At 39.1% G+C, this 20,904-nt stretch overlaps 1 protein-coding gene across 3 annotated transcripts in view; it reads right to left on the bottom strand.

The window, feature by feature from the left end:
- The window catches only part of GABBR2 (gamma-aminobutyric acid type B receptor subunit 2), a 448,751-nt gene that overhangs the window by 15,449 nt on the left and 412,398 nt on the right, over positions 1 to 20,904 (bottom strand). For all 3 annotated transcript variants that reach the window (XM_062608972.1, XM_062608975.1, XM_062608974.1), the window contains 3 exons: positions 9,269 to 9,493; positions 5,188 to 5,370; positions 2,893 to 3,022 (listed from right to left, as the gene is read on the bottom strand). In XM_062608972.1, coding sequence (XP_062464956.1) covers positions 2,893 to 3,022; positions 5,188 to 5,370; positions 9,269 to 9,493 — 538 coding nt within the window. The remainder of the gene's footprint in view (positions 1 to 2,892; positions 3,023 to 5,187; positions 5,371 to 9,268; positions 9,494 to 20,904) is intronic.

Here is a 20,904-nt window from a genome sequence, read left to right on the forward strand (position 1 = left end):
GTAATTTTAACTCAGGACAATTTTTACAGATGAGAAACCCACTGAAGTGTACTATGACATTAAAGTTTTATTAGGACTTTTTTGAGATGCATTGCATAAGTCCTGTGTTATTATCAGTTCTCTGAATTGCAGTGAATTTTCGCAAGCAATAACAATGGAATACACTACATGAAATTCTCCATATGAACTCCTTAAGAACAGCAAGACATTTTATAAAGGAGACTGACAGGATTCAGCCATGTCCACAATGCAAATGGGGCAAACGATCTGCTATGTTTTTTAGCTCCAAGTCAGCTGCTATTTTTAACATCTCTCTTCTCTATCCTACTCCCACTCTCTCAGCTCACGTTTTTTTTACGATGTCCAAGGTAGGCACAAACCTTGTCATCACCTTAAAAACACTGGACTGGCTTCCTCAGGTGCACGGTGGAGGTGAGAGACATGGTCACTTCCAGAGGTCATGCTAATTATTCACAGTTCCAAAGCTTTGCTCAAGTACCATCAAGGATGCATAATTCCAAGGTTCTGTACTTTCATTTACAGGAAGTTACATGAAATGCACAGCTACAGAAAACATAGTTATGTCAGTCAGAGTTAGCTTTCCTATAGCCGTAAGGGCCAGAATTTTTTTAAGTACCATTTATGTGATGTCTGTTTGCATCTGCACAGTAGCAGCAGTGAGTCAGCAGCATGAATTCTCCAAAGCCTTGTTATTTTGATTGGAATGGCAAATTTAAATTAAGCACAGAGGTTGACTATTGGGAATGGATGCAGTGAGAGAAATAGCAGATTCAGACATGTAGCTAAAGGACAGGGAAATAAGGAAACGGAGAGAACATGAGGCAGAAGAAATGGAGAGACAGGAAAAGGCTAGCAAGGGTTGTGGACATGGTGGCTCAGAGCCTGGAAGTATGAATATTTAATGTCACTTGAGTCAGGATCAGGATACTTCATAATACTCATGCTTGGGGCATTCACCACCCAGTGTGGGACCAAGATTCAACTACTTGCTGCAAATTTGGATCCAGGTTCTTCCTCATTCCAAGAAGAATAGATGCTCTAACCTGTCCAGTATAAAGAGGGCCAAGGAAAAAAGTCCTTCTTTACCTCCCTCTTTTGTGTGGAGCTTTATGTAGTAGGTCCATTCAGAAAACTGTGCCTAATGACTTCAGCATGCAGAATATCTACCCTATAAATCCTGATAATACACAGTTGCAAGCTACTCCGTACATTAGGGCTTAGTACTTACAGGTGATTTTAAATATATACCTCGCAGCAGAAATGTAGAATTTGGGGAACTGTACTGGGGGAAATTAGGAACACAGACAACCTGGGATTCTGCTGCTTAAAGCAGCAGTTAGGCATCAATGTCTTTTGTAGATATAGCCACAAGTGAGTGCAGAAAGGTTATATTTTCTCCTTGATTTCTTTGCCAGCATCCTACTGCTAATGGAGTGCAACCTGCTGTGGGAAGCATCCCATCCTAAATTTATACTCGTTGTATCTCTTGAGAATCATTTTTGTTTCTCCAACCCAAACTCAGATGGGCATTTGGCACAATGTACTGTATCTTTTCTGCTTGAAACATTATTCATGATTTATCATTTTTCCTGGAGCATCTGACATGAGTGGAACATTCTATGTGTTCCTTTCAAACACTTGGTAAAACTGCCTCATCCCACTCACTGATGTTAGTTCTTGCTGCTGATCTCAGCCCAATAATCACACGCCTCCAGCAGCTATTTACGTTTTCCTTTTCCTCCTTTCCCCCCTTCTGTTTTTTAATTTTAAAAAGGACACTGGGAACTCTATGAAGCGCTTCCTTTTTCTTTTTTTTTTTTCCTCACAAGTTACACAACCAATTGTATACCCAGGCTGAAACAAAAGGCGCATGAAAAAGCAACCTTATCCAACCAAAACGTCAATAGGCTTCAAAAGCGTATGTGAACCATTACTGTTGTTCTAAAATTATTCTTCAACAACTATATTTACAGGAGGAACTTCTGTTCCACTTAACCAAGCTTATGCTGCCACATCAACAGGAAGCCTGAGCCTCTCATTGCAGCAAACATGTAAGTCTGCGACTTCCCAACACAGGGCAACTAGTTTTTCACACACTATAGTAATGTTCATCTGTAAAAAGTCATTTGCCAAAAGTCACAAAGTAGATACATTCTAGAGTCAGAAATGGAAGCTGGGTGTCCCGACTTCCACTTTATTGCATTATGAACCAGATCTTATTGCTTCCCAAAAGCAAAATAGCCTTAATGGAAGCAATTTTTTCACATGTATTTCTTTAGGGAGCAATGCAAGAGACACAGTAGAAACAACTTAGGAATATTACAGTCATCATGAAATCCTTTTTTATCAGTTCCTAGGGAAGAATTTTCATACATGAGTGCCTTCAATTCTCCATTTAGAGTCCAAACCATCACTGAAATATTTACATGCTTCTCTTCTATGTGCTTGTTAGCAGTGCCCAAAAGCAGGATTTGAGCGCCCTACCCAGACAAACACATATTAAACTGGGCTTCCTACTGCTGAAGGCTGGCTTGATTAACTCTCACAAGATCTGAAACATTCTGTGACTTTCCTCCCTCCAGGCAGCAAAGAAAACTTGACTTCTGAACACAAGTACACTTTTGTAAGTTTTCCACTTTACCATGTGTATTACACACACAGGGCATACAATAGAAGAAAACATACCGAGAAATAACCACTCAGTGGGCACCATATAGCTTATTATGTGAATCTGCATGCTTTCTGCAACACAATCAAGATATTTAGAGCTCTGGCTCTTACCAAGGTCTGAGTGCTCAGGAACCAATCCAATGAAACTGCTATTCAAAATCTGGGTGGGTTAAGCTACTAACGGATTTTACTAACTCTCACCTTTACTGTCTGTAAAGTTCCGTATACTAAGAATGTCATTAAGATCTTGATAGTGGTTCTGTTTAATGTATGTTGTTTTCTCAGGAGTGTCCTGGAGTTGCATTGTGACCTCTTCCAAGTCTTTGTCCAGCTGCAAAAGAGAAAGAATATGAATCCCTAAAAACCCAAGTCTACATTTCAGGTATCTGCAATGACTTCGTGGCTTTCTGTAATTAGACTAGAAGACAGGCGGCAATGCAATTTCCACACTGTGCCAAATACACCTTTCTTACAGCACTACAACACTACTTCTATAAATCATATTACAACTAACAAGATGAATTCAGCTGCGATATTGCACACCGGACATGAGAAGAATAAGCTTCAGTAGTTGAAAGTTTAAGCAATTCAGATATACTGAAGAATGAGAAAGAAATGGGCATTAGAAAGCCCAGACTGAAAACCTCTCAACTATCTATTATTTATGAGTACAAATGCAGCATGCATAGATATAACCATTTTGTTGAGTCAAATTATTGATCATACAGGAGAATATAAGTGAAGTACAGCATCAGGGGCATGTCCAGCCATGTGAGTGACTGCAGTCAACTCTACAGGAATATTTTCTTTTCCTAAAGATTTATTTTTACTCCTTTTACCTTAGAGAGACAGAGTCCTGTTAGACTTCTTTTACTTGTGCCACTGTGTGTGTGAAATTTTGAAGAAAATCCAACTCAGAGTTTTAGTTTTTGATTTAAAAACTACCCCATGTTTTATATGTTGTGTCTTAAACAGTGTTATCTGATAGTTAGCACTAAACTGCTGTTGCAAGCATAATTTTAAAAGACTTAAAAAATGGAAATAAGGTGTGGAGGAAGAAACAAAAAAGGCTAACTTGTATTCAGTTGGCTACAGCTCTGGTAGAAAATAAGTAGGTACAAGCATCATAATGGTGTTTTGAGATGCTCTCTGTGAACAGTTGTACAGGATGTGGTGTTCAGAGTATATCTCACTCACTACTGGCTTATCTGAATTTTAAAAATGCTGAATTTAAATTTACACTGATTCCTTATGGAACTGGGACATAGCAACTCAAGGTAGATAAGCCAGAGATGTAGCTGCCAGCCCGCAGTAAGGCATGCTTCAAATCCCCTTGACAATGAAATGCTTATTTGGACCTACTGGTGCTGGGTATTTAATCTATTTAAGCAAAGTCTAAAAAGATCAGTAGTGCACTAATATGGTTCAGTTGACCTGACCAGACTTACCTGTGAGCCTTGCAAGGCACAAGCTGAGATTTTGTGAGTTAGGAGACTTAGTAGCAAAAATAAACCAGTAGGGTAAAGAAAGTGAAATAGTCAGTAGCCAGCTGAGCCTTCATTAAAAACTGCAAGGCTCTCACATGAGAGGGAACTGGCAAAGCTGAACTAAATTTCTTTAACAAGGCAGAGAGTACTTTTGTTTTTTGGGGTCTTTGTTAGTCTGAGTAAACACCTTTTGGTTACCTATGCAAAAGATAAAGAAGTAATGGTTGCAATAAAATACCTTTTCTTCAGTGTATAAGAATACTTCATTACCTAGGCAAGAGCAGGTTAATTTTTTGTAAGATATAGATCAGTTACGGTTATCTTGTCTCACAAAATGGGCAGTCTGCAAGGTGGATTATCATCGTTTGTGGTCCTGAGCAAGGATAGATATAATTAAAAACATACATGTTATACCGTCAGTGGAATTCATGCACCCCATGTACTTAGCCTTTCTCTCAGTAGAGACTGAAGAAACTTCACAGCTTTTGTGCCAAAAGGATGAGCTTATGTGACCGTAAAGGTTTTTTCCACCTTAAGAAGATATGTAATTCTGTTTCATGGTAGATGTAAAAATCTGTCTAGCAAGTTATTGAGCTACCTCTCAGAGAGGTTGAGAAGTAACAGCAACAGCAGTCTCTGAGCTCAGCCATAAATAGGAACAAAGATAGCTCTTAAGTTTACACTTGCATGTAAAGGTTATACTTCTAGAGCTATTGCTCTATGGTGCTCAGCGTGTCCATGTGGAACAGCAGGGTAATTTGCCTGTTACAAATAAATAGGGAAAGTCTCATTTGCCAAGGTGCATTTTCATTTTATCATACCTGCCAAGTATCTGCTGTATTAATTTGTTATTCCTATAAATCATCTGCTTCTTATTATTTCAGTAGCTTTCTGTTGAGAAACAATTTTGTTCCTCTAAAAAGTAGTCAACCTTTAAGCAGATTATAGAATTGTGATGAAAAACAATAATTAAAAAAAGCGCCTGGGCAATATATACACTAAACTATACCTCTGTAATTTTCATTCTCAAGCGGTGGTTCTCTGACTGCAGTCCTTCTAGTCGAGACGTGCTGGCCTGGTTGACGCTGGTGACTGATGTTGATGTTTTTGAATCTTCTTTCTTTTGATTTTGAGTGAACTGAAATCGCCTGTTCTGTGTGGCTGCATCTGGATTTGTCCTCAGTGTAATGAGCTGAAAGGTTTAAAAGCCTTAAGAAATCCTGTCCAGAGTTTTATTTTTGCAGCTATTTCTTTTGTAGCTCAAATTATTGAAAGGCAAAGAGTTCTCTTCTGACTTTCAAGTACAAAATTCTGGAAAGTGAGCTCTGCTTGCCATGTGCCGTACTTAATTTCTGAATAACTTTACAGAATAGGTTGAACTAAAATAATTTTGCAAAGGGAAGTTTTAAAAATTAGGAAAAATGATTTTAACTATATCTGAATTATTTTCATTGCATTTAAAATATATTTTAATATTTCATCAAACATTGTTTTCACCTTCGATATCTTTATACAAAGGATATACTCTTTCTTTAAGAAAAAAAAATCCACCATCAATACCATCTCTTCCCAAGCAGTTTCATCTGAAATTTCTCCTTTCCTACTGTTACAAGTAACACTCATGCAGAGAAAGGCAGGAAGCAGGAGTATTAACCAAAAGATCTTATGGAAGATTGCACTCTGGAGATAGCAGAAACTTAATTAGGTTTTACTGACCCAAAATAAACCAAAGCTGTTCATATAAATTAAACGAGTCGCATAAGGTTAACCCTAAACATATTTAATTTAAGCAAATATAAGTGACACTCAGTGACAATGTGAAAATATTACCTCTACATGAGGGAAAAAAGCTACTAGCTGTTTGGCAAAGGGGAGAAAACTTCTCAGATTACTCTAGAGAACACAGAATTATCATTACTTGTCAAGCAGTGTACATATATATTTATACACAGGCAAAACTGAAGGAGCTCCCGGTCCTGAGAGCATAGGCATGGCATCATAAATTCAAAGGTGTGGAGTTTTCTGGAAAGAGAGATGGGACAATCCTTCTCTAAGCACAGCCAGATTTGGTGGTATAGCCCCATTTTGGAATTGGTTCCTCTTGTTCCTCAGAGCATGAAACTGTTCTGCATCTCCAGTGGCATGAAATAAGGACCTAACTTTCCATCAAGTAGTGAAATAATGATTCTCCTGAAAAATACTATAGGCATGTTGGCCCTTAAAAAGTTAATTAGACCTAATTAACTTCTAACCAGAAAAATATATAGAATGTATGCTTGAATTCTGCAGATCACTTCTGCAAGATATCCTTGAACCCAGAAATCTGTAGTAGTTTAAAAAATATTTGGACATATTTTCTATCAGACAATGAGAATATCTACAGTTACTCAGTTACTGTAAGTAAGATGCAGTATAATGGCTATCATTTGTATTTGAGGACACCTTAAACGGAAAAAGGAATGAACATTTTTCCTCTGATCTATTTTACTCTACTATGGGATTTTCCTCACATTTTCCTGAGGAATTTGGTGCTGAACAAAACATCAGTGAATGAGGTGAACATTTAACTGGAGAAGTACAGTAACTGCCATATTATAAGTAAACAAGATTAGTAGAGCTGACAAGAAGAAAGGAAATGCCATGCTTTGTTCCTTAGTTTGCTTACATTATTGAATAGTTGCCTAGTCAGATTCCTAAAAGGGCTGTGGGACAAAATTAAATTCCAGCACTGCTGACCCAGGAGACAGCTGAAGAAAAGTTAAAAGGATTACATTTTACTCTGTATAGCAGAGAAGTAACTCACCTGCCCCAAAGCAACGTTACTGCTTGCATCATTCTGGCCACAGTTTAACAAATGAAAAGTGCAGTCTTCCTGGATTCATTATCATCTCCCACACCTGATGAGCCACAGACTTAAATATTGCAACAGCCATCTCCCTGTCTCCAAAATCATAATACTTCTTAAGGGGAGAGATCTGGTGCCTGTGTCACATCGACATCTTACCTAGATGTACAATTTGGGTGGTGTCAGGTGTAATCTTCTGCAGGGTCCAGGCAGGCTATTGTGAAACCTGTGCTGGAGCAGGTTGAAGGAGAGAGTGCTTGCCAGCCGTCCTGCTGTAACTGTGTCACAGCATGGCGAGAAGAAATGTGGGGCAAAATGTACAAGTGTGAGAAGAACTCTCCAGCTGTGAAAGCACTCACATGAGCATTGGAAGTGCTGCATTCCAGCTCCTGCTTCAAACCCTTGTTTTTGTTTTTTTTTTCTTTTTTAGCTTATACAATGACCATTTTTAATGCAAAATAGCTGAGTATTTGGAAACCTGACAATACACAGAATGAGATGAAGTACTTCACACTAGAATGCTATGGTTCATGCTTGTATTTTGGATAGAAAGAACTGAGAGTAAAAATAAGGCCAGTGTAACTGGGGTTTAAAAGAGGAGCAGATGAAGGGGTTAAAGAAAGAAACAGAAAAGTCATTTCAGAGCCTGTGGCAGAGAAAAGAAGGATGGGCAAAGAAGCATGAAAGGAAAGGGGCAGAAGAGCATGTCACAGCATTAATAATATTGTCTCTTTGAAGAGAGTTCTGACATTCTGTGGACGTATTTTTTGACATCAGAGTTTTAATATGCATTTTCATGCAGCTTACACACTTAAATCTTGCAGTAGCTTGAAGTACTCTCCATTGATGTGTTTGTGAGTGCACCCTTAATTTAGAAAGAAGTTGTGATTCTTCCCTAAAATACAGAATAAAAATATGACTATGCATGTCTGCACAGCTTTTTAATATTTGAGAAGTGAATTGCAGAACTTGTAAAAACATCCTGGTTAGTCGGCCCTGGAGAATGAATTATTTTGCCATTTTGCAGATCAGAAGTCAGCTTCTGTTGCTAGTTTGTACCTCTAATTTCTTTCAGAGGGAAAACTTTGAGATAAATTTATTAACTTGTTCCTTTTGCACATATAGCTCCTGGTTCCCCTGTTAGAACCATCACCAAGGTATGACATTTAGCACCAGATTTATTTGCTATAATTTGCTCAATACATGATTGAACATGGACCAGTAAAGAGTCACAACATTTTTATCACTGTTCCTTTGAAAACCTATTATCAGATTCCAGAGGTGTGACGATCTGACTCTTGACTCTTGCCTTGCAAATATTTCATATACCCAATTGTATACACAGCTAATCTGGGGTAGTAAGCTAGGTCTATGGAAGTCACTTAAAATTAATACAATTGTATATTTTACTTAAAAATATCAAATACATTCTCCAGAACTTGAGACCTTATTAAAGTAAAAGCTTATGTAGAAAGCAGTTTCCCTTCACACAAGATGTGTCATCCTCCCGTCTAAAGTGAAATGATCAAGTTCCATCCCTCTGTGGGCAAGTATCTTCTCATTTCTTCCAACAATGCACAACAAACACATCTTCAGGGCTCAAAAGAGCAAAAAGAAATGAAGGTGTATGCCTCCCAGTCTTTGCCTCACTTAGTCCATTTATTTCCATATTAATAAACCTATTGTCAGTGTCAATATTTGCAGCGTACATACAGTTTTCCCCTGAAGGAAAACCATACTTGGATACCTTAGAGGTTTCAACATAGTTGGCCTTACAGCATGCCAGTGAACCAAAAAGCTCGCAACGTTTTCCAGGTATAGAAGCAGAGATCTTGATTATCTTGTTTAGGGTACGTAAGAAACATGGCAGAGCAGACAACTGGACCTATCCCTCCTGAATCCCCACTTATCACCCTTTCCAAAAAGTTCCCAAAAATTCAAAATGGAGGCTACTGAAATTACAGAAAACCGTATTTGTTTCCCCAGTCATACATTCAGTAAAGATATAGGCATTAGAAACACATGTATTTACATTCCTGTAACTTTGCATATTCCACTTTCTCCAAAACCTCATGAAACTATATTCTTCTTCTCAGGATCTGTAGACAAGCAGTTATAGATGGGCTTGGTTTAGAATTCACACATGTGCTCTATACTTGAAAAGGTCATGAATTTTTACATATTAAATCACAATTACAAAACAGAAGGAAAAAAATCCAGACCCATGCTAAATAAATTCACTTACCTTAGGTACAAACACAAGGCAGAGAGTAATGGTGCTGCAGAATATTATGACTAAAGCAACAATGCAGAACTGCACATTGGGTTGGTCCCGAGTAAGGAATGAAACAGCAGCACCAATAATGCACATTATTCCCACGTTGTATACACTCATTCCGATGTACTTGCTGTCATTCAAAGCAGGAATGCTGACATTTCGTGTCTCCCAGGCTAGGAAGCACCCGAATAACTGAAATGGTAAAGAAGGAAAAAAGATGATAATTATCAGAAGAATTGGCTGGCATCCAGAAACAAATTAGTTTAAAACTGGTAAGTTTTCTAACTTGACAAATATAGATGATATTACAATACAGAGATAAACACCTACCTTTTACCCAATATCTAATAACCTCTGTGATTTGTTTTGCTCAGTTAGGACAGATTCCTGCTCTTATAAGAAGAAAGTGAAACTCAGAATTAGTTGTGATGGGAATGTGATTCAGATTCCTCTGAATGCTATGGCCTTCATTATATCACACTTTCAGTAATTTTCACAGTCTTTCCTGTTTGTTTTCAAGGATTCCAATAAGGATACAATGTGCATTGTTCTTTTAGCTATTTTTAGCAGCTGTTCTCAATATACTCTTATCAATCCAGTCATTCATTTTATGATTATCATCTACATTAATAAACAGCAGTGTCAAGTTGTGTCCCATGGGAGACAAATATACAATGTAGAAAGTGTCACCCTAGTTGTTCAGACTGAAATTATAATGTCTTTTATTATAGTGTGAGTTGGTAATGGCCTTTCAATTGCAGTTGTCTAATGATTTCTGGCATAAAACATCCTTGTGGCAATTTTTTGTTTGCTTTTTTATTTGGTGTACTTTTAAGTTTTAGATGCTTTGTTATTTGCAATATGCTTTTTGCAATTCAGCAGGGGAAAGTCTTTAGTGCAAGGAAGCTGTCTGCATCCCTTGAAATTTAATTAGATTTTTCTACATCATGAACTGCTGGAAACAATTATTTTCTTTCTCTTGCATTCCTCAGAGAAATTCTGGCAATGCAGTAGAACCAAAATGAACTCAAGACGTAAATAGGTAACCCAGCTTACAGTCTAGCAAAGCATGATAAGAGTATATGGTGCCCTGGGTAGAATGGCAGACAGCAGATGGTGTTGGAAGGAAGGGAAGGGCAGAGAGAGAGACCATCACCAAGATTAAAGACATTGTTTCTGTGTTTGGTAGCTTTTTCTGATTACACTGTAGGGACCCTGGCAGTGTCCAAGGCCGGGTTGGATGGAGTGTTGGGTGACATGGTTTAGTGTGTGGTGGTCCTGCCCATGGCAGAGGATGATTGGAACTAGATTATTTTAAAGTCCTTTCCAGTCTTAACGATTCTATGATTCTATGATGACAGACAAAAGGATGAAAGAAAAAAGGTGCACTCCCATTTGCCTTGGTACCCTTCTTCCCAGACTATCGCATTTGCCCACTGCCATGTGGGCAAATATCTTTTCTACAACTGCAACCTCTGTTGTAATCCAGGAAATTAGAGGTTTATGATGATGCCATTTGGGGATTAGTTGCAGTTGACTAATAAACATTTACCTTCTCTTTTTTTCTCCTTTGGGAAAAAATACGAAAAATGTCAAAGGCAAATAATCTGGACTAGAAGAACACTGGTTACTATGTCAAGTGCAAGAGGGTCTTGAACTGACAGATTTATGTTTCCTGTACAAGCTGTTTTGCCCTTATGTGCTTTCAAGTGTAGTAATAAACAGACATTAATAACTGCAAATTTCCTTGATTATTTGCTTAGTTTTTACCTCAGCTGACAATGGTAACAAACCCAACCATTTGTGATTCAGCTGCTTTGCACTCCCACAGAAACTAGCAGGCTGCAGCCACCTACCTACTCACCCAGGCACTTCAAACCAGGACTTACTGCTGAACTGCCAGCCCTGCCCTCCCATTGCTGAGCTTGTCTGCAAGCCTTATTTCATTCTCTTGCCTACACCACATATGTTACCCTGCCACATGCTCATGAGTGGAGCTGGCATGGAAGCCCATGAAGGATGGCAGGCTGGAGATGCTGCCTAGTCTAGGCAAGCCTTTTGATCACCCACTTGCCAATGCTGCCATCGCTGCCACAATCCTTATCATGATACACAGACAGGGGTGGCCCTTTCCAGAACAACAGCAGCAGCTGTCTTTGCAGTCCTTACCCAAGTTTTCCTCAGCACCATTCCCAGCCTGCCCCCTTCCTACCCAGGGCACTCCCACGCCTCCTTGTTGCAGGACCATCTCTTCTGCTTTACCTATCTCCTCTAGCAGGACAAGAAGTCACACCTCACCCCAGCCCCATGCTTCTTGCCCTGCCCTTCCCAGTAGCCTAAGTGCAGGAAGGAAAGTAGTGGATGTTGCAGGTGGAGCATGGGAGGGAGCTGCTCTTGAGAGGCCAAGGTATATGTAGACACCTAGCTGGAGCAGAGAGGAGTCTCAGAGCCATTCAAGTAAGGCAGTTGAGGTGGGTAAGCTGTTTATCAAGATAGGTAGCTTTGTGCCAGAGAACAGGGCATGCCCTAATACATTTTGAGAGCTCTCACGTAACCAAGATGATACTTCCAATAAGAATAGGTTGCAGGGGGCAGTCTTCTGCTGTTGGGTCTGGCACGGCGCACAGATGGAGCAGTGAATGTACAGACTCCATTACAAGCCCTGCAGAAGCAAATTGTCCACTGTATTGACCTGTCTGCATCAGTGACACCTTTTCTCAGGATACAAACATATTCCTCCCAGACTCGCCGGTTGCCTGTTGTGCACTTGCTGCAGTCTTGGTCCTTCACTATTTAGCTGTGCTGCAAGCTTACACTTTGCCAATACCTGAACTTATAAATAGGCTGGTCTGGGCTGAGGTGTTTTGAGAGGTAAGAGGAAAGCTTCTGTGTATGTCTAGATCATGTTTTTAAAAGGTTGAGACCTTGACTAACTATGGCGAGATTTCTATCTTCTCTTTCTACTGTTAATTATTAATGAGATTTTTAGGGTTGCAGGTCATTCCTCACTCTCCCCCACTTCTCCCAGTATGAACAGATTTCCTTCCAAAAGCATTATTCTGGGAATACAGCCAACATACTTAAATGAGGCCAGCATTTATTACAAATAATGGGCATGAATTTATTGCTGAGGCAGTTATAAAGTGATCTAAAATATCAATTATAATGGAAAAAAGATCATTTGAACAGTGTTGTGGAGGTTATAGTTTGGCCCATTCTCATTTATAATTAAGAACAGCATGGAAAATGATTAAGTATCTTCCACATGAAAGGAAGATATTTATTTACAAGGTAACTAAAGAATGGGAGAGGCTTTTGCAGCAAGTGGGTTTCCTCAGAATGATGCACTATAAATCTGAGAGCATTGTTTTTAATTTTCATTGGCATTTTGGTTAAAATGCTTGCGTCAGGAAGAGAGCTCTCCTTTTCCAAAAGTCACAGCTCATCTTTGAGACTCAAACATGGATAAAAGCTGAGTTTTTTGCAGCCTCCTGCCTGGATATTGGTGATTGCAGAGGTGCTCCTTTTTTGCCTGCTACAAATGCCTGCAGGGCTCCATGGGGTTGGTAAGATTTCTCCTTTGAGAAAGAGCTTTCCTGAGGGAATATGACACTTCTCTTTCCCTCCATATGCCCTTCTTATTTTCCCCTTTCCTGAGGCTCAGCCAATCTGCACAAATAAAAGATTCACTTTTATGACCGCAAAAATCCTGAAAATGTGTAAAATGGCTTAATTAAGGAATAGGATGCAGATGTTTTTAGTGAAAGGTCCAGATTTCCACGATTCCTTGACAAGTTTTCAATATGAAACTCATGAGCTCCAGTTCAAACCATGGACATTTAGTGCTCAAGTTCAGCTGCTCTTCACTCCTGGTACTTAAATTATAAACATTAATCTTCCCCAGATATGTAAATCACACTCGTCATTATGCTTGTGGGCACCTATGTCTTGCGATTGCTGTGCAGTTTAAGGACTATTTGATATTTAAGGCTGCCTGCTGAGATTTGCATTGCAGCTGTCTCTTTTTCTATTGCCCCTGGAGAGTTCAAACTGGTAAAGGCTTCTCAGAGTATGTCTACCAGTTTAGCCCCCCCCCCCCCCCCCCCAATACAGTAGCAGACATCTTTGTTCGAGACAATGATGCTGCTGATGACCATTGCACAGTATCATGCTTTGATCACATGGTGCAATTTCAAATTTTGCCTGAGATTTAGTTCTTAGCACCAGAGTAGAGATTGTCCCTTTGGGGACACATCAAGAATGAAGCTGGGAGGGCTTCCTACATTGTTAGTCAATAACTTCAGACCTTTTCCCATTTTAGTCTACTAAATACACATCTTATTGATGTAGAAAGCATCATAAAATGTTGGTTTAGGTTTTCTCTGAAGGGGTGAACTGTACAGGCAAGATTGGCTTGCTTCATCTTTGAAAGTAGGCAGCTCCCATTTGACACTACACTGATTTAGAACATTGTCTTTGTAGCAGTCAATATGGTGGGTTTAGGCTGTGCTGTCAATGAACCTAAATAGGTTGTGAGACAACCATTGTATGAATTTGGGGAAAACAGTACCTGAAGACAACAGGATTGTACCACTGTGACTAAAGATAGAAATCTGGTTACTAAGAAGAATCTGTATTAAAGTCTTAGAGGGATAACAGGACTATGGAGAATACAAGATGTGCATTAACAGAGTTTAACAGGAAAACTTTATTTTTTTAAAATCTTGTACTAACTAAACTGTGATAGCTGGGAATATAATAGAAGAGTTTGTAGCTGAAGTACTGGAAAGCGTTTAACACTATTTGACAAAACTCTACTGGCTAGCTAATTTTAAGTCTTGTTCACCAGAATTACTGCTAAACACAGTAACGACTGCTTACTGATCCACAACATACATTAATACAATCAAGTGTCTAATTTACTGGGCTGCATAGACTGTGAGATGACAGGCAGGAAACTTTATCTTCCTATATTCCCTCTTGCCCTGTACTGCGTTTAAAGCATTTTGTCTATATGTTTCATTTCAATATCATGCCTGCTTATACTTTGAACATGGGTTGCAAGCAGTATTAGGAAAGAAAGAAAAAGAAAGAAAATTATACTGAGAATATCAGACAAGAGCAGAAAAATACCAGAGGAGAAGTCTCCAATCTTGTCAGAAGTCATGCTTGCCAGTTTCTAGAGCGTATGGTTTTGGAAAGATTATATATTGGACCAGGCTGCAGCTTTGCAACTAATTACTGTACTGTAATAGCACTTACTGTTCTGACCTGTGGATCATAGCCTTGTTGTTCTGTGTGAAAGAACAAAAGCAAGCCTTTACTTCACAATCTTATATCTTGGGATTTTGTTTGTTGTTGTTATTTTGGGTTTTGTTGTTTTTTTGTTTTGTTTGTTTGTTTCTTGGTTTTGTTATTTTTTCTAGCTAGATTACTGGGACACTGCCTATCCTGCCCCCCCTTAAAACAAAGGCAGTTCTGGACTCTGGCCTGTAAAGACGTCTTACTCTGAAGTAACTGTGAAGCTGGACTTATGGGTTTCCCTACTCGTGTTCATTCATTAAATCCAGACCATCACAGGCATATTTTTATTTCAGTGAAATAGCTGCAGATTTTTTTCAATGACAATATTCAAAACATTTTGATTTTCAGGTGCTCACTGGAGAACTGGGCAGTAAAAATACAGAGCAGTTTTCAGGAAGATGCAGTGATTTGTTTTTTAATTGCCAGCACACCAAGTAAGGTTAGCAAACTGAAAGACAAACTATACCCTTGTAGGTCTTCTATCTTCACAGTCAGTACAATCTGGTGTTAAGCCATCATCACTTTCTCTCTGATCTGGTATGAGTCAGCTGTGTATTTAGTTCATGTTCACAGAACTGCTCTGGATAGACAGTACTAAAGGGAAGCTTAATATTTCTATTGAGCATTAGGAAAATAGCTAAATATTTTTGAATTACAAGATGTGAGATTCAGTTATTGAGTGACGGGCTTTCTTTGTAAAGGTCTTGGCAAAGTCCTTTATGCTGCAGAGCACTTAGCATAGTCCTGGCCAGGGCAAGAAGGAAACGCACCTGCAGAAAGCTATACATGTTAACAAGCACCCAGACAAAATTTTCCACATTATAGCTCAGCCTCCCAAATCAACAGGTTAATAAAATATTTTCCCTTCTTTCTATTTAGACTGCATTTGACTTTCATCCATGAAAATCCTTCTTAGTCATGAAGCACATCATAGTAACTAAGCTGAAACACGTATGCAATTGGTTAGAAAATATCCATTTGGAATACCTTTATTCTGGCATAAGCTTACCACAGACAATCACAACACCATAAATTGATAGATCATCTCTGATAAAAATAAGAGTGTGCTATAATTTAAATCTATTTTTGCTATATAAAAATTGATGCCAAGAGACATGTAGGGGAATACTGCAATATCTGCAATATTCCAAGAATATATTTAAGGTTTCCTTATGGTCATAGGAGGGAAAAAATTATCCTACAAAACCATATGGTAACTTATGTTTTGGATGCTAAAACACTGTCAATGATTTATTAAAGTTATACAAATATCTGGTGCCACTACCCCCTCTACCATGTCACCCCAAGCTTAACTCTCTTCCTTTCTAATGACTGTAAGACGGGACAGATGGGGTGGTGCTAAACCCACCAAAAATGTAAGTTGGAATAGTGCAGATTAATTGAGAAGGAGGCAGTCCCTTCTTCTGAGTACTCTTTTCAGTCATGAAATCCGCTCCTGGAACACTTTTCTGTTTGGGCCCCTGCTGTACAAAAAAGATGTGGACAGACTGGGGAGGGTCCAGAGAAGAGCCACAAAGATGATCAAAGGACTGGGAAACTGACACGTGAGGTAAGGCTGAGAGAACTGGGTGTGTTTAGCCTTGAGAAAAAAAGGCTCAACAACATGTGCTGGTATTTAAAGGGTGGCTACAGAGAAGATGGAAACTCCCTTTTTACAAGGAGTCACACGGAAACAGCAAGGTATAATGGGTACAAATTACTCCTGGGGATATCCCAACTGGACATCTAGTTTGAGTTATGTTTTGCCAAGAAAGGTTGGATCAGATTAACCTTGAGGTCCCTGCCTTCCTGACTGGGATTCTGTGACTCTATGAAGAGAATTAGGAAAAAATGCAAGTAAACATGTTAAAAATCAAAGCTCTTTTCAGAAAATAATTAGGAATTTTAACATAATCTGGAGACTATTAAATTTTTCTACATATAGAATGTATTAATTAGATAAAGAAATTAAACAGCAACTGAAAGTTGTTTGGGTATGTACTGTAAATGATCTGCACTAAAGTTTGTAAGCGTAAAGAAGCTTTACTTACTCAAAAGTTGATTTGATTGTTATGCAATTTAAAACAAACAAGCAATAAATTTGGCCAAAGACTAGGCAGAATGTAACAAAAGTTAAACGGAAGAAATTCATTATAACAATTATGAATTAAAGTTCTAAAATACAGATAGTGGAAAGGAAAGTCAAACATACATATAGTAGAAAATGAATGGCTAGCCGCATTCATACAGATTTCTAAAAATGTATGTGAAAAAGGGAATTTAATAATGATTCATTCCTTGGACGATGACAAATTCAACAGTAATGATGCATGGTAAGATATGTTTAATGAGTATTTTTGTTTTATATTTATATAGAGGTGGAACAATCTATTCATGTCTTGCCTTATCAAAGCAGCAAAATGCAGTTTATTTCAGCAATAAGAGAGCTCTTGAAGACCCCGTCAAGACAAGCTGTTGTAAACAGAGAGATCCAGTAACTTGCATGCAGAATTTCTAGGGATTGATTCAGAAGTCTGGACTTATGGACTTATTTGCTGGTATTTATTGGAATTCTAGAAAAGATTCACTGAAGATATAAAGAGGCCATGTGGGAATAGAGAAAACAGAACATCTTCAGCGATTATGGAGCTATTACGGTAATTTTTATCCTAAGCAAATTAATGAAGTGGCTGATGCATGAACTGAAGAAAAAAAAAAAGAAAAAGTAATATAATTCAACATGCTATTATTTTTTTTTCAATGAGTTTGCAAGACTGAATAATCACATTTATGCAGCCTATTTGGATTTCTCAGTAGTGTTTGTCTTAAGACTGTTCAGTATTGTTATTTAAAAATAGTATGTCACAAAATTGATAAAACAAATTTAAATTGATTGAAATCTATGTGATAGATCTCAATGTGCAATTAATGAAAATTATGAGAAGCTATTCGCAAAAGAGATTATCCACTTCCAATCCCCTGCCATGGGCACGAACACCTCCCACTAGACCAGATTGCTCAAAGCCCAATGCAGCATGGCCTTGAACACTGCCAGGGATGGGGCAGCCACAGCTTCTTTGGGCAACCTGTGCCAGCGCCTCACCACCCTCACAGTAAACAATTTCTTCCTTATATCTAATCAGCAACACAACGAAACTTCCAGGCACCTTGAGTCTAATGTTAAATAAACGCATATTAAGAAGAGGAAAATCAAACTGTAGACAAGTCTAGCGTTTGTGGTTGATAAGCAAAGCACTCTCATGGAGTTCAATCCATCCTTAATCTGGTGTTGTTCTGGCTGAAATCATAAAAATAATTCATACCTTCAGAAAGATTTTAGTGCACTCACTGATAACGCACCACTGGCAAACTTAAGATGGTGTGATTTCTTTCATCCTTTGGAATATATGAAATAACTGTCGTTTTCAACCATGTCTACATCATCAGAAATCAAAGCTAAACATACTGCAACTGATGGTAAACATGTACAAACAGACAGAATCTGAACTTGTAGGTAGCCTTTTAGGAGCTGAACATGAGATGGGAAAAAGCTGAGACCCATATGTATGGTAGGACTTGGCCAGGGTCACTAAGACTAATACAGTAACAAAGGCAAGATTTAGAATGGCTGTCTTCCTATTATTCTCTGGTCTCCAGTCTTGAGGAATCTGAATCCAATAATTGAGAAGCCTTCCTGCAGTTACTAAACATTTCCTTACATCCCTTCAAAGACAATTGAAGAATCATGAATCTGACTTAATGTTTGCTTACTTTAATATAGAAGGAACAGGTGCATCCTGGAGAGTAAGGCTTCTCTTACATTGCCTTGTCTTGCTTTCAGTGCCCTTTCCTGTCCTTCTGTGCTCTGCTCTACCTTGAATGACTTATTCTCTGTATCAGTTTTAAGTCATCAGAATGGACAGTATTGCTTTATATCTTCAAGCCAAAAAAGAAAAGTTCTTTTTTAGATTTGGAGCGACATCAATTTGATGGATGGACCACTTGGTGGATAAAGAACTGGTTGGATGGCTGCACACAGAGTTGTGGTCAATGGCTCAATGTCCATCTGGAGACCAGTAACGAGTGGTGTCCCTCAGGGATCGGTGTTGGCACCGGTCTTGTTTAACATCTTCGTCGCTGACAGGGACAGTGGGATTGAGTGCGCCCTCAGCAAGTTTGCCAATGACACCAAGCTGTGTGGTTCGGTTGATACGCTGGAGGGAAGGAATGCCATCCAGAGGGTCCTTGACACGCTTGTGAGGTGGGCTGATGCCAACCTCATGAAGTTTAACCATGACAAGTGCAAGGTCCTACACCTGGGTCGGAGCAATCCCATGCACAGCTACAGGTTGGGCAGAGAAGAGATTCAGAGCAGCCCTGCAGAGAAGGACTTGGGGGTGCTGGTCAATGAGAAAATGAACATGAGCCGGCTTCAGTGTGCGCTCGCAGCCCAGAAAGCCAACCGTATCCTGGGCTGCATCAAAAGGAGCGTGACCAGCAGGTCGAAGGAGGTGATCCTGCCCCTTTACTCTGCTCTTGTGAGACCTCACCTGGAGTATTGTGTGCAGTTCTGGTGTCCTCAACATAAAAAGGACATGGAACTGTTGGAACAAGTCCAGAGGAGGGCCACGAGGATGATCAGGGGACTGGAGCACCTCCCGTATGAAGACAGGCTGAGGAAGTTGGGGCTGTTCAGCCTGGAGAAGAGAAGGCTGCATGGAGACCTCATAGCAGCCTTCCAGTATCTGAAGGGGGCCTATGGGGATGCTGGGAAGGGACTCTTCATTAGGGACTGTAGTGACAGGACAAGGGGTAACGGGTTAAAACTTAAACAGGGGAAGTCTAGGTTGGATATAAGGAGGAAATTCTTTCCTGTTAGGGTGGTGAGGCACTGGAATAGGTTGCCCAGGGAGGTTGTGAATGCTCCATCCCTGGCAGTGTTCAAGACCAGGTTAGACGAGGCCTTGGGTGATATGATTTAGCTAAGGTGTCCCTGCCCACGGCAGGGGGGTTGGAACTAGATGATCTTAAGGTCCTTTCCAACCCTAACAATTCTATGATTCTATGATTCTAATCTGATCTTATTTTCATTTAGAGATGAGAGGTTGCTGTAAATAATTTTGGACTGAGTAAATCATTAAGCCATTTCACCTCAACTATTTCATTGTAGTGTAATTAGCAATGCTAGGTCTTTATTGTAAAGTAATTATAAAGTTAAGTTAGAGGTATTTTATTATTACAAAGAGTAGAATTTTGTATTAGCTAAACCCTTATAAAATGATACAGTAACATGAGAGTTTCTGGTTTTGTTCTGAAGATAAAGTTTGTGTGAGGCACAGAAACATCATTGGTGATGAGATAAAAAGCATCAATCCTGTTATCCTTATATAACTCAGTGTAGCAATTATTTAAGTGATTCAGGAGAGTATCTTCCTTTTTAACATTTATCAATTTCTGTGATAAAAGGGCACTGGAGTAATAAAGAGTGTATATTTCACCAGTGGTTATGAAACCCTGTGTGCCTGAAATAAGTGTAGTGAGTAATGCCAAATGGCATTTGCAAACTTGAACAAACTGAGTCACATATCTTGTAGAAAACAGTGCAACAGACATAACAACCAACTAATTTCGGGCAAAGGACTAGTGAGAACCAATGCAGCTTGATTACTATCCAGCACAACTCAAACTTGAAAGAAGCTTAAAAGAAAATTATCAGAGAATGGTTTTTAAAAATATATAATGTTATTTTCCCTCTTTAATTTTTAATTGAAGATATTATTGAAGTTAGTTTTACAAAAAATCCCCACTGCTCGAATTCTTCAATATTTTTAAAGGAATGCTATTTGTTCATTTACACCTAAGTGAACCAAACATATTTACTTGTTTACTTTTCAAACAGAAATCCCTTGATGCTGTGCTACAAGTTGAGATTACTGTGAATCCAGAGCCCCTCAGGGCTGTGTGGTAAGACATGTTGAGATGTGAAAACTCCCATAATTCCTGATCCCTTTGGGAGGATCAAGTAAGTACTAGCTCTTGATTTCACAGCCTGCTTGGGCGTTCTCTGAAAAATAGGCATCTACACCTAAAATGGCTTCTCTTTTTTGTTTGTTTTTTTGAATGGGAAGGTTGGAAGGCTTCCCTTTGGCTAGTCACTCCAAGATCAGAGCTCTCACCTGGGACCTGGAGACACTTGGTGTTGGTGCCTTCTCTGCCTGAAGGCATTCCCAACAGCCTATTCTGACCACAAGCCTACTAGAATTCAAAAAACAAAAATAGCCCTCATCTCTTCCTGTTGA

This window comes from Pezoporus occidentalis, unplaced genomic scaffold (genome assembly GCF_034315485.1).
Source record: "Pezoporus occidentalis ecotype Australia unplaced genomic scaffold, CSIRO_AGI_Poc_V1 ctg132, whole genome shotgun sequence".
In the NCBI taxonomy this organism is placed as follows: Eukaryota; Metazoa; Chordata; class Aves; order Psittaciformes; family Psittacidae; genus Pezoporus; species Pezoporus occidentalis.